Consider the following 12663-nt stretch of genomic DNA (forward strand, 5'->3'; position numbering starts at 1 on the left):
CCAGTTTGCTGTCTGCCACCGTGAAGAGGAGAGGCTAACCTGAACTCATTCTTGGCAAATCTAAAGTAACATAAAACATTTTTTGGGAGACTCACGAAAGAAAAAAACAAAAATGTGAAAAAATGAAAATAATGCAATAAGAGAAAAAAAATGTGAGAGCAAATATTTTCAGCAAGCGATTGAAGGAGAGAACATAAAAAAGTGTCCTTTTGCATGATGGAAGAAAAAGGAGACTCAGGCAGTGGAAACAGTAGCTGCACAAAACACCCACTCATGCTCAGAAAAACCTTCTTGGTGTTTCTGAGCTCTGAAAGACCGTTTCTGTCTGTCTCATCAGATGATGTCACCTGCTTGTGGGGCTGATCATTGTCCTGCTTAACCAGAGGGGAAATATTAATAAAACCTCAGAACAAAATCATAAGAATAACTAAAAATAATAAAAACCATCTCATAATATTAATTGAAAACCCAGGGATAAGAAACAAATGTAAAAATGAACATATCTAAGGAGAAGGAAAAAGGAAAGTCTTAAATTTTCAGAAATTCCAAAATATGTGGTCATGCAGACAACAAATGATAAGTTGTTTCCAATACAAGGAATAGGTGAGAGGGGATGAAAGGCAGGATTCCTGATAGAACTTAGCTGAGCCTTTATTCAGAGAATAACCAGGTGGCTGCAAATGAAGACTCATGGCACTGAATCCCCACTCTGTTTCCTATTCAGCTGGAAGACTAAAAGGCACTGGAGGGAAGCAGTTACTTACTTGTATCAGACGTTCTGAGGACCACAGGATGTCAGCCCTCACAAGTGGATGAATCATCTGATGGAACTCAGCAGAGAACATTGGTCAACGTTTCTAAAAATTTGACTGTGCTTTACTGAACATGTGAAGCATGTCATGACACCAGATGTCCACATAAAGACCCCTTCAGTCTACTTTCTTAGCTTACTTGGAGATGCCAACTCCAGGCATATCGAAGTTTTCATGTCCTCTGAGAATAACTGTTACAGGTAAATAACCCTGTGTTCTCCGAGGACAAGAATGATGGCAGTACTCACAAGTGGGGAATCTCTAGCTACAGACTGCCTCAAACACAACCCCCCCCCCCCCAAAAAAAAAAAAAAGACCAGAGGAAAACAAACAATGGGCACCACAATAACTGTTTTCAGTGGCAATTAGCCTTTTTTCTTTATATTTTGTATAAGGGCAGCTGGAACAAAATCAATAGGCCCTAAGAGGGATTTTACACCTCAAAGAGATTCTGCGAGACAGAGTGGCCAAACCTATTGTTGAGCTGGAAGTCGTTATCCAAACAATAGTGTGATATGAATGTGTGGAAATAACTACACATTTTATCCTTGCATTCACGGAGTCTGATCGTATGTAGGCTACCTAGACTGCCATGGCTCTGACACTATAAACTTTGATATGACTCACCAGATTCAAGACCACCTGGGCATAAACAGAAGGAGATGCAATCTGCTAGCCAACTGAAAATATTGTTTGGCAACAGCAATCCCCAGTTTCTTGGTATCAAATGAAAAAAAAAAGCTGGACCCTTTGTGGGCCTCAATATGTTCCAGGTAGAAGTCCAAACTGTGCAGGGACTTGTTCACCTTGGTAGATATGTGGCCTAGGAAAAAATGTTGGAAAGACAATTGACTGGTTGTGATAGATGGCATTAGTCTTTGCACAAAAATAAGGCAAAGAACTATGAAGCCATTTTTTTTCTTTTAAGAAGAAATAAGTCTAGAAATCAAGATGGTTTCTTAATGGGTCTACATTTTCCAGACACTCTCTCTGAGTTCTGGTAGCATCTGCGCAGAGGGATCTGAATCACACTAATAGTCTAGCAGGTAAGAACATAAGAACATAAGAAATTGCCATGCTGGGTCAGACCAAGGGTCCATCAAGCCCAGCATCCTATTTCCAACAGAGGCCAAACCAGGCCACAAGAACCTGGCAATTACCCAAACACCTAGAAGATCCCATGCTACTGATGCACTGATGCAATTAATAGCAGTGGCTATTCCCTAAGTAAACTTGATTAATAGCAGTTAATGGACTTCTCTTCCAAGAACTTATCCAAACCTTTTTTGAACCCAGCTACACTAACTGCACTAACCACATCCTCTGGCAACAAATTCCAGAGATTTATTGTGCGTTGAGTGAAAAAGAATTTTCTCCGATTAGTCTTAAATGTGCTACTTGCTAACTAGAAATAAAAGAGAAGAGGCAGACAAGAGGAAGTGGGTGACTGGAGGGGAGCCACTTCACCAAACTCAGTCATGGAGGAAGGCTTGGACGAAGGAACAAAAGAGACTGACCCGACAGCTCAACACTAAAATTAAGTGGAATGTTTTAGAAGGAGTTTTCTTGTTCTAATTGTTGAGACTTATGAGACTAACTTCAAGACAGAAAAATGACTTGTGCAAGTCTCTGATAGGACAGACCAACTGAGGTACTCTAACTCGGTTTAATTCTGCTGTAGCGCAGTGGGATTTACGATGGTTGGCTCTTAGTGGGATGGGCAATTTTGCTGCCCAGAAATTTAAAACAAGTGAAAAAACTGGTAAACAGAAGCATTATGGAAACAAACCTATTCTTTAAAGTAAAGAGTAAATGAATAAAAGGATGTTCTCCAGAACTCTGGCACTTCTCTAGAGATTGGGTCCCAGCTGACTAATTAAGAACTGGTGTACAAAAGGTATAACTGACACTGCCCTTGAGTAGTAGTAAGAAAAGGTTTTGTTGATGCAAATTAGTGCAACTTGACAATTTTGCTGTAAGAATTGAGCTAATGGCAGATCAACTTAACTAAAGTTAGGAGCTTGAGTTATTGGAACTGTGAGGCTTTTTCTTAGAAACATGATGGCAGAAAAAGACCATATGGCCATTTAATTTATCTAGCCCATACAATTCCCATCACTCCCTCAGAGGTCCCCTGCATTTATCCCATGTTTTCTTGAATTCAAATACCATTTTTGCCTCCACCACCTTGACTGGGAGGCCATTCCACTCATCCACCACCCTCTCTGTAAAGTTCATCTACACTTTCAACTTCAATTTATATGTCACTGTCTTCCAAAAAGGACCCAGAGCAGCTTACAATATAACAAAAAGTTAAAATACATTAAAATATACAACAGCATATATTAAAATATAAACAAAGCAACACGTAGATCAGCACCCTTCTCTGCACTCCCTACTGTGTCTGTGTGTGGTGAACTTAAAGTTGGAAGGTACAGGAGATAATAGAGAAAGGAGCAGGGCTTTCCTCTGTACTCCTGCAGTGGGGCTCAGACTCAGAAAGTGGAGGAGATCATTCCCAAGCAGCGGGTCCTGAAGTGGGCTCAGAATTGGAAAGTATAGGATATGCCTGGGCAGCGAAGCAGGGCTTCTCGCTGCACTCCCAGTGGTGTATACAGCTCTGAGACCTGTACATTTAAAACATCTGTCAGAGGTGACAAATCAAGTAGTGACAGTCACTTTCTCATACAAAGTGAAGCAGACACGAATCCAATGAAATCTGCAGGAAAAAAAAAAAAAAAAAAAAGACAGGCATGCTGCAGGCACGTGGAGGTGTGAGAACTGCTGCACATATCCAGTGGAGCCAAGAAAGTTTTGGAAGATGTCGTCTGTCTTGGCATCATCTGAATTTCGTCCCCCAGTTGTGTACTGGGTGCACTGCTTGTCCTCAGGGAAATATTCATACTATTAATTAAATTATGGACAGTGAGGATCAAGGGCTTTTTTTGGCATGCGAGGCAGAATTAATTTACATCGGAAATGGCAGGAAAACAATAGGACAAATATATATAACCTGTATTTGAGCAGTTAAATGACAAGTTTCAGTAAAGAAATACTTCCTAAGATTATTCCTGAGTCTATCCCCTTTCACACCTCTTGTTCTAGAGCCTGCTTTCCATTGAAAGAGGTTAGTCTCCTAGACATGGAAACCTTTGAGATATTTAAATGTCTATGTCATATCTTCCCTACCTCGCCTTTCCCATAGGGTATTCATGTTTAAATCTTTAAGTTTATTCCTTTATGCTTTAGAACAAAGACTACTGACCATTTTAGTAGCCACCCTCTGGACTGACTCCAACTGGGTTATATCCTTTTGAAGGTGTGTTCTCCAGAATTGTACACAGTATTAAACGTCTCACCAGAGACCTATACAAGAACAATATCACCTCCCTTTCTCTGCTGACCATTCCTCTCCCTATGCATCCAAACATCTGTCTTTTGCTGTCGCTTTGGCCACCTTGAGATCAGATACAATCACCCCCAGATCCCACTCTTCTTTTGTACTTTGAAAAATTGTGTCTCCAAAACTGAACCTCTCCCTTGTGTTTTTGCAGCTTGAATGCATTACTCTGCATTTTATTTTAACATTAAATCTTAGCTGCCAGTCTTTACATCATTCCTTGAGCTTCGCTAGATTCCTCCTCATCTTATCCACACCTTCCTGGCTGTCTATCCTGTTAGATTTTGGTATCATCGGTAAAAAGACAAACTTTCCTGACAATCCTTCTGCTTTTTCACTCACGAAAACGTTGGAAACCCCCCCCCCCCCCCCAAAAAAAAAACCAAAAACCCAGTCCCAGCACTGATCCCCCAAGGCTCACCGCTAGTTACAGCCCCTTCCTGACAGTTTACTCCATTTACTTCTATCCTTTGTCACCCTCCACTCAGCCAGTAACTCTAGGTTTGTACCCATGGAACTCAATTTATTTATAAAAGTCTCTTCTGCAGAACTGTGTCAAAGGCCTTACTGAAATCCAAGTACATATCTAGCGCTTGTATGAATATGGTCAGTACAAGTGATGTCAGACCTGGGAAAACGAAACTTAAGACGACTGATTTCTTGGAAACTAACAGCAAGTGTAAATGGCAGAAAAAGCATCCTAGTAACAAAGTAGGTACACATGTAGGAAGGAAGACCCGATTTCTCTTTTTCAGGGAGATCCCCAGATCTATAAGTGCTCCCTCAGGAGTATTCAGAGTCTGAGCCTGACTAGTACGCTGGGGACAAAAAACCCCAGATGCTGCCCATCCTGTATTCAAGGCTTCAGAGAGGGGCCATGTGTCTTTTGGGGCCTGGAACCTGAGGAACTCTGGCTTGCATTGACTGTTTTCAATGCCAGGGTACCAATATTCCATATTATCATGTTCAAAACCTGCTGTATTTTCTCATGCAGCTCTTCCTGAAAGACTGTGAATACCAACGCTGGCAGGAGAGATGGCCATATATTCCTGGGAAGTCAGAGGTTTGTCGATGGCAAACACCGGGACTCCTGGAGACTGGCATGCTTCCTGAGATTGCATTGAGAATGAGCTCTTTTTTCTGTGGAAATGCTTTGGGGGGATTTGTGGCCACATCCAGAATGTTTATGCTCCCAATTGAGAACGATGCCAGTGCTTCTTGGCCTTCACCTGATGCAGATATCAAAGAGGTGGAACCCTTCACCTTCTCTGGGAAAGAAGAGAGGATGGCCTGCCCCAATGATCCTTACCAATGCTCGATGTCCTCCCAATGTCAATGCATCACCAGGGTATGATGTAGTTTCTGGATCCATCGATGTTAATGCTTTCACTTCAGATTCCAATGGGCCAGCCTTACAGTGCCTGAAATGTTTCTCCATGAGCTCTAGCAGGGAGCAGCACCTCCTAAGGGTCATTGTCATGCAACGATGACACTCTGGGATGTCATGTGATGCCCTCAGGCAGAGAACACTTATGACAGTCTGTGATAGACATGATCCTGTCACACCAGGGACATCATTTGAAGCCATTGTCTGCTTATCTATGGCCAGACGAAAAATCAAAGCAGCACAGTCGAAGGACTCAATCGCAATTGGTCAGTGCCCACTGGTGCACTGCTCGGGAGTGACAATGAAATAACACAAAAACAACCATAAAAACCTAAGTGTACTACCGTAGAAGGGGAGGAAAAAAGGCCATGAGGCCCTACAACAGACGATTCCCAGCAGTTCTGGAATAAAAATTCCCAACAGAAGCAGAAGTGAAGGATCATAACATGTAGATTCCACAGAAAAGAAGAGACAGAAGGAGACCCTGCATAGACATGTGGTATCATGGTATATCACAAAAACATGTGGAAAGACGAGCAGACACACTAAGTAGATCATCATAAAAATGGGTGTGTTGCAAAAGGAACTTGCATATGGTCCATTAAACTGATTCATTTGCCATGTACACATTTTGAAGGCAACATTGTCTCCCTTCCATTGTGTTCACCCATAATATCAGTTTCATGGGCCACATGCAAGTTCCTTTTGCAACACATGCATTTTTTATTTGATGATCATGGTATACCACACACGCCCAATAGGGCACAGTCAAAGTTCTAGAAACTTTGACATGAACGTTCCAGGTCGGTCTCCATCAGATGCTGAGATCCACTTGTGAGGGCTGCCATCCTGCTTGTCCTCAGAGAAGCTGCCAGGCTCCCTCGAAAAATAAATCTGTCTTGCCATACTAGTAAATGGCCTCCTGGAGACAGCCTGGCAGCTTACTCTGTGGGTATTAATGGGATCAAGGGAAAGACAGGATGTGGATTACCTATAAATATTTTCAATAACTCAAATTATCCATGTGGAGTCCTGTACAGAACACAGAGATCTGACAGACAATTTAAGCTGATCAAGGATAAACATACTTTATAACAAGGGAAAACATTTGAGTGATAAGGTTCTAAAATGAACTGGAATGAACTGAAAAAAATTAATTTCAATAAAAATGTTACATTGGACATTTCTAATCACTAATAGAAGGCTACATAAATAGCTAAATCAAGGAATATTCTGCGCACAACAGAAAAATAACCTATTTGCACCTAGCACTCTCTAAGTTGTATCCTGCTTTGAGGATGTCCTGGACAGACTGTTATCCTCCACAGAGATGCTTATACTAGGTCTAAGAGCTCGTCACATAGATTCAGGCAATGCTCTTACATATACAAGCATGTGTGTTCTGTATTCAGTATGTTTTATATGTTTTCCTTGTTACCCTGCGTCCTGAGATTATATGGTTTAGTTTTTCTGTAGAGCATATAACCTTTGCTCTAATGGGTCATTAGAGCTGCAATGTGATTGTTCTGAACTTCTTGAGTGGACACTGCCTGTTTTGCATTTCCTTATTCGGTGGGTTTCTCCCTTGCCAATTGGTCCCTTTATCTCAAGACATCCTGGGACAGTTTTTTTTCCTTTGGAGGGACTTCTTCAGTTTGAAAAAGGCTCTCAATTAAGCTAGCAGAACCTGTTGATTCTTTATCACAAAATCCTGAAGAAAAGCATTGCTTCTAACCATTACAATTGTAATTACATTTAACTAAACCAGGGGTGGCCAACTCCGGTCCTCAAGAACCACAAACAGGCCAGGTTTCAGGCTATCCATAATGAATATGCATGAGATAGATTTGCATACAGTGGAGGCAGTGCATGCAAATCTATCTCATGCATATTTAATGTGGATATCCTGAAAACCTGGCCTGTTTGTGGTTCTTGAGGACCGGAGTTAGAAACCCCTGGAACTAAAGCATCCAGAGAAACTAATTACAACTGTGACAATTCCTCGGAATCTGTTCAGTTACCCTTTATTCCATTTAATTGCAGATAGTGGTATTTTTATTCATTATTCTAGTAAATGTTTAGAAGTTAAGAACTGAGTTTATCTGGTTATCTGAAATTGGATCAAAGGTTATCTGGCTGCCTAGCAGCACAAGAAAGAAAAGACATTTGTGAAGGCAGCACAATATGAATGTGCCGAGTTTTATGCTAGGAGTCCTATATGCAATCTATGAGAGATCCCAGCCTGGCCGAGGTTTAGCTAATGTTTTGACCTAGCTCTCTTTGTACCTGAATGAGGAAAAGTGCCTGCAGCAGGAGATTAAACAACATATCTGCGATGATCTTACTAATGCTGGGGAAGGGATGTGGCTTTCTTCCAGACATCTCAAACGCCAAGTCTGCAATGTCCTGTAGCAAAGACATACAGAAGCTATGAGTATCAAAGACTCCTATCACTACTAGAACCACCTCTAATACCCACCCTGCTTAGTTTTATAGTACAGTTCCCTCTGCAGCCAGAGCCGTGCTCACCTCTATAGCAGTGTATGGCAGTTCTGAGACTCACCTGAAACCAGATGGCATTGACAACTTTACTAAGCACAAAGAGGGGAAGGACCCAGAGAGTGCTGAAGATCGAGGTGAGGATAAACTCCAGCCAAGACCAGACATCTCCGTGTAAAGACGGGTCTTCTAAAATTGAGAAGAAACCATCACATGCAGATACAGCTACAATACAATATATGCCTGATCCAAACTCTTGCATCACTTTCCTACTACCCAGTCTTCACCCTTTCTTCCCCAAATCTCCTCTCACCACTGCCCATCCTCCCAAACCCATCGCCCTCATATTTGTCCAACTCATTCCCCATTGTTCTCTCATACTTTTTCCCATTATTCCACAACCCATCCACCTTACCTTTTCCTTCCTCATCCTATCCCCTCAACCCATCAGCTTATCTCTGCCAGAAACAGAGGACACTAAGTTGCTATATGTTCTTAGAAAGGCTGCTGTAAACAAAAGGTATCTAACTTACCTATGATACGTGCTGTGACCGTCTGTAACACAGGGATAAAGACTCGGTAAAACAGGAGGAGACTCAGCTGCAAATCCAAGAGAAAGAAGTGAGATCTTGTCATTTTACTCCCAACACAGTCACTCCGTGCATGGTACGTCATCTTAACTGTGCAGTCTGATCTGCATTTATCCCCTTGCTGGACCTGTACATTGTCACCACACATTCTCCCTAATGACTCCACAACCTCTGAATGGCTTTTCACTGCTGGTTCTTTCAAAACATAGCAAAAGGATACTTGGATCCAGATTATCAATTGAAACACAAGCTCTTTGTTTTGTTCCATCCTAACGTCTGTTTCTACACAGTCATTCATGACCTTTCTGTTTGTTGTGTTATCAACATGATTTGTATAGCACACACATATTTGCAGCACTGTACGGATATACATGACGGACAGAACCCATAGCTACTTTATGGCTACGGTCCTTCGTTTTCAGTTTAAACTGATTTTCACCCATAAAATTCCAGGATTTTTTTCAAAAGTGATATTCTGTTAAAACCGAATTTCACCCTAAAGGTTAAACTGATTAAAGAGCAGCTCCGGAGCTGCGGATGCAGTGTCTCAAGCCTCTGTCTCCCACTTCCCCCAAGCAGCCAAAGTGGCTCCTTGCTTGGTGCCATCAATGCAGCTTTTGGCCATGTTTACCAGAAACAGGCCCCCTGGCCTTGCACAAAAGCAGACGTGCAATGCTGCAAAGCATGAGAGCCTCAGTAAGCATACTGCTGTTGTGAACAAATAGGTAACACTTGCAATACATAAAGCCATTGTGGCCATAAAACCATTTTGAAAAGATGATGATAGCGGGAGAGCGTTCCACAATAACAATTTATCTTTCATATTTTTCAGCAAAGGGAGAATATTGAGATCATATAATAAATCAAGATCCAATGGGAGAGCTATACCTAAATATTTAAGATTTCTGTGCCCATTTGAGTGAAAAAGCATCATCACAGAGAGATTTCACTGCAAAGGAAGACGCTACTGCTTCAGACTTATTCCTATCAAGCCTAAAACCGGAAAAGGATCCATACTGCAAAAATTCCCTTAACTCCTCCTCTAAGGAAGTGTAAGGGTTGGAAAGATGAACAAGCAAATCATCGGCAAAGGCTACAATTTTAAAAACCCTATCCTTAATTGGGATTCCCACTAAGGCTTCATTAGCCTGGACCGAGCGTAATAAAGGTTCTAGAGCTAGAAGGAACAATAATGGAGAAAGGGGACAGCCCTGATGCGTCCCCCTTCTGAATCCCAAACTCTTCAGAAAGCTGCCCAGTGATCAAAATCTGGGCCTTTGGACTGGAGTACAGTAACTGCATCACATCACAAAAGAGACCCAAAACCCCAAACCTCCCCAAAACAAAAAATAAAATATTCTCAAATGCTTTTTCTGCGTTGCAACTAACTAGCAAAGATGGGAGACCTATCTATCGGGAGTAGGACAGGGAGACCATAACTTTCCTGCACTGAAGACTGAGTGATGTCTCTGCACAAAGCCCACCTGATGTTCACCCACTAGGGTCGGCAAAAATATAGCTAAATGGTCTGCAACGATATTTGCCAGGAGTTTTAAAATCAATATTCAGCAAAGAGATAGGCCTATATGATGCAGGGGATAATGGATCCTTCCCTTTTTTCAGGCCAAAAAATAATCAAAGGGAAACGTAAGACGTTCCACCAGTTGAGCAAACATGGCTTGTAGAGGCATGGCCACTTGTTCACATAACAATTTGTAAAATTCCCCTCCATATCCATCCGGACCTGGGGCCTTGAAAGTAGCAGCTCTCCCTATTTGGGCCTGAATTTCCATAGCGGGCCATGCAACACCTCCAGCTGAGATGTTGTCAACAGAGGCAGGGAAACATTTTGAAAATTCTCAGTACACTTGACCAGTTAAGTGACAGCAGCCACTGCCACCACTTAACTGGATAAATTCTGGATTTATCAGTCTGGCACTGGGAAGCAGCCACCAGATAGTTGTATAAGTACTGACTTATGTGGCTATCTATTGCGGTTTGCTGCTACTTAGCTGGATAAAGTTCTGTTATTGAGCAGGTCTAATTTATTTGGTTAGCTTAACTGGATAATGCTAAATATAGGCACCTATCCAGTTAAGACAACTTGGTAAGCTGCCACACCTCGGATCCACCCATTGCCCACCCCCAAGAAATCCATCTACTTAGCTGGATAAATATTTATCCAGTTAAGTGGCAGCCGCTGAACATAGCTGGATATTCAATACTAAATATTGGCCTCAAAATGTATAGTAGATTCGATTTTCTGTGCTCCCCAGGCTTCACTCCCTTGATCAAAAGTTCAAGCATTCTGAGTAGTACATTATCTAACCGTAGCTAGATACAGTCATTGAGACTGGAGCAGCCAGATCTCAAACTTTTTCCTGGAAATTAAACACATCTCTGTTGGGTGACAAAAATGTCCCCGATCCTACTCAAAGATGCTGTGTGTGCTGTGGAAAGCATTCACAGCTTTCCTCAGAGGGAAAATGATATCATATGGTAGCTTTAAACAAAATAAGAGAGTAAAAGGAAAAGCAGTAAACTTCTTTTTAAGATTAAAGACTTGGAGGCACAACATTTAAAAAAAAAAAAAAGGAAAGGATTGCTCTGCCCAAACTTTGAGAGCTCTTGAAAAATCCAGAATGGGTCTAAAGTTACTTAAAACTGGTAGAATTAGAATTGAAAAAGCAATGAAATATACAAAATTGAAGGTTTATGAATACGGGAACAAATCCAGAGCTTTCCTTGCTAAAGCAATACGTAAAATGGTTAGTAGATTGCAAATAATACACTCAGAGGTCAATATTCAAAGCGAGTCCAGCACTATTTAGCCAGATAAGCAGGACTTATGTGGCTAAGTGGCCACTGAATATTCGCATACATTCAGCGGTCGCCACTTAGCTGTAGAAGTCTCTTATTTGGCTAAATTGTTAGGCGTATAATCGGTGGATCAGGGCAGAGTGAGTTAGCCATACAACTTATGCGGCTGACGATATTTGGACTTAGCCACATAAGTTGTACAGCTAAGCTAGATGTTCCATTCCTTCTTTCCAAATTATCACAGTGCCTCCTCTTTACCTTGCAAGCCCTGCAATTTTTTTTTTATATATATATATATAAAATGCCTTGCCATGTCCCATCCTTCCTGAACAGATTGCAGCTTGGTATAACTATGTCCCAGACATGATTTTCTGTGTACCAAATCTCCATGATAGCCACTGCATCTAAATTAGCTTCTTCAAGGACTGCCTCTATATTCGGTGCTTTATTTCTCATACCATGAGAATTAAGTGTACACAGCTTTCCAGAACTGCTCTTTTTCCCCCCCATTTCTATGCAAGCATTTAATATTTTATTTATTTAACTTAAGAATTTTGCTCACCCGTCCTCGATGAACGGTGCATCATATTTCAGTTTATAACTGGAGGGTGGGATTAACGATTAAGCTGTTGCCTAGAGCCTATCATACTTCACTCTGTCTAAATTATTTTCTGACGCAGAACCCACCTGTTGGCAGGGATACAGTGAGCAAAGTACATTTATTTATTTATTTATTTATTTATTTATTTATTGTTTTTGTTATACCGAGTTTCATGACAGGCATCACATCAACCCGGTTTACAATTAACAAAGTGTGTAAAACATAACATAACGTAAAACAATGTTCTCAAAAAGAACCTTGAACTTTAAATATCGTGAATCAGATATAGGAATTGAGAAAGTTACAATAAATCAGGGAAATCAACTTGGAGCTGGAAAAGGGGAGAGATTGCACAGAGCAATATTAACATTTCAGTCTATTAATGTAATAGAGTAGCATAGTGAGTAAATAAGAATATGTGAGAAACTGTGGCAATACCTCACTATGGAACGGAACATAAATAACCAAATGCATAAATACGACAGTGTTATGATAAAAGTTCAGCAGGTATTGATGATTGTCAATTTAAGGTTGATTGAATTGTATTTGGTCCA

The 12663-nt window shown here is 41.1% G+C and overlaps 1 protein-coding gene across 8 annotated transcripts in view; it reads right to left on the bottom strand.

The window, feature by feature from the left end:
* The window catches only part of EI24 (EI24 autophagy associated transmembrane protein), a 141153-nt gene that overhangs the window by 62706 nt on the left and 65784 nt on the right, over nt 1-12663 (bottom strand). For all 8 annotated transcript variants that reach the window (XM_029572313.1, XM_029572310.1, XM_029572316.1 and 5 more), the window contains exons 5-7: nt 8632-8698; nt 8163-8287; nt 7886-8005 (exon numbers count right to left, since the gene is read on the bottom strand). In XM_029572313.1, coding sequence (XP_029428173.1) covers nt 7886-8005; nt 8163-8287; nt 8632-8698 — 312 coding nt within the window. The remainder of the gene's footprint in view (nt 1-7885; nt 8006-8162; nt 8288-8631; nt 8699-12663) is intronic.

The sequence above is a fragment of the Rhinatrema bivittatum genome, chromosome 12 (assembly GCF_901001135.1).
Source record: "Rhinatrema bivittatum chromosome 12, aRhiBiv1.1, whole genome shotgun sequence".
Classification (NCBI taxonomy): Eukaryota; Metazoa; Chordata; class Amphibia; order Gymnophiona; family Rhinatrematidae; genus Rhinatrema; species Rhinatrema bivittatum.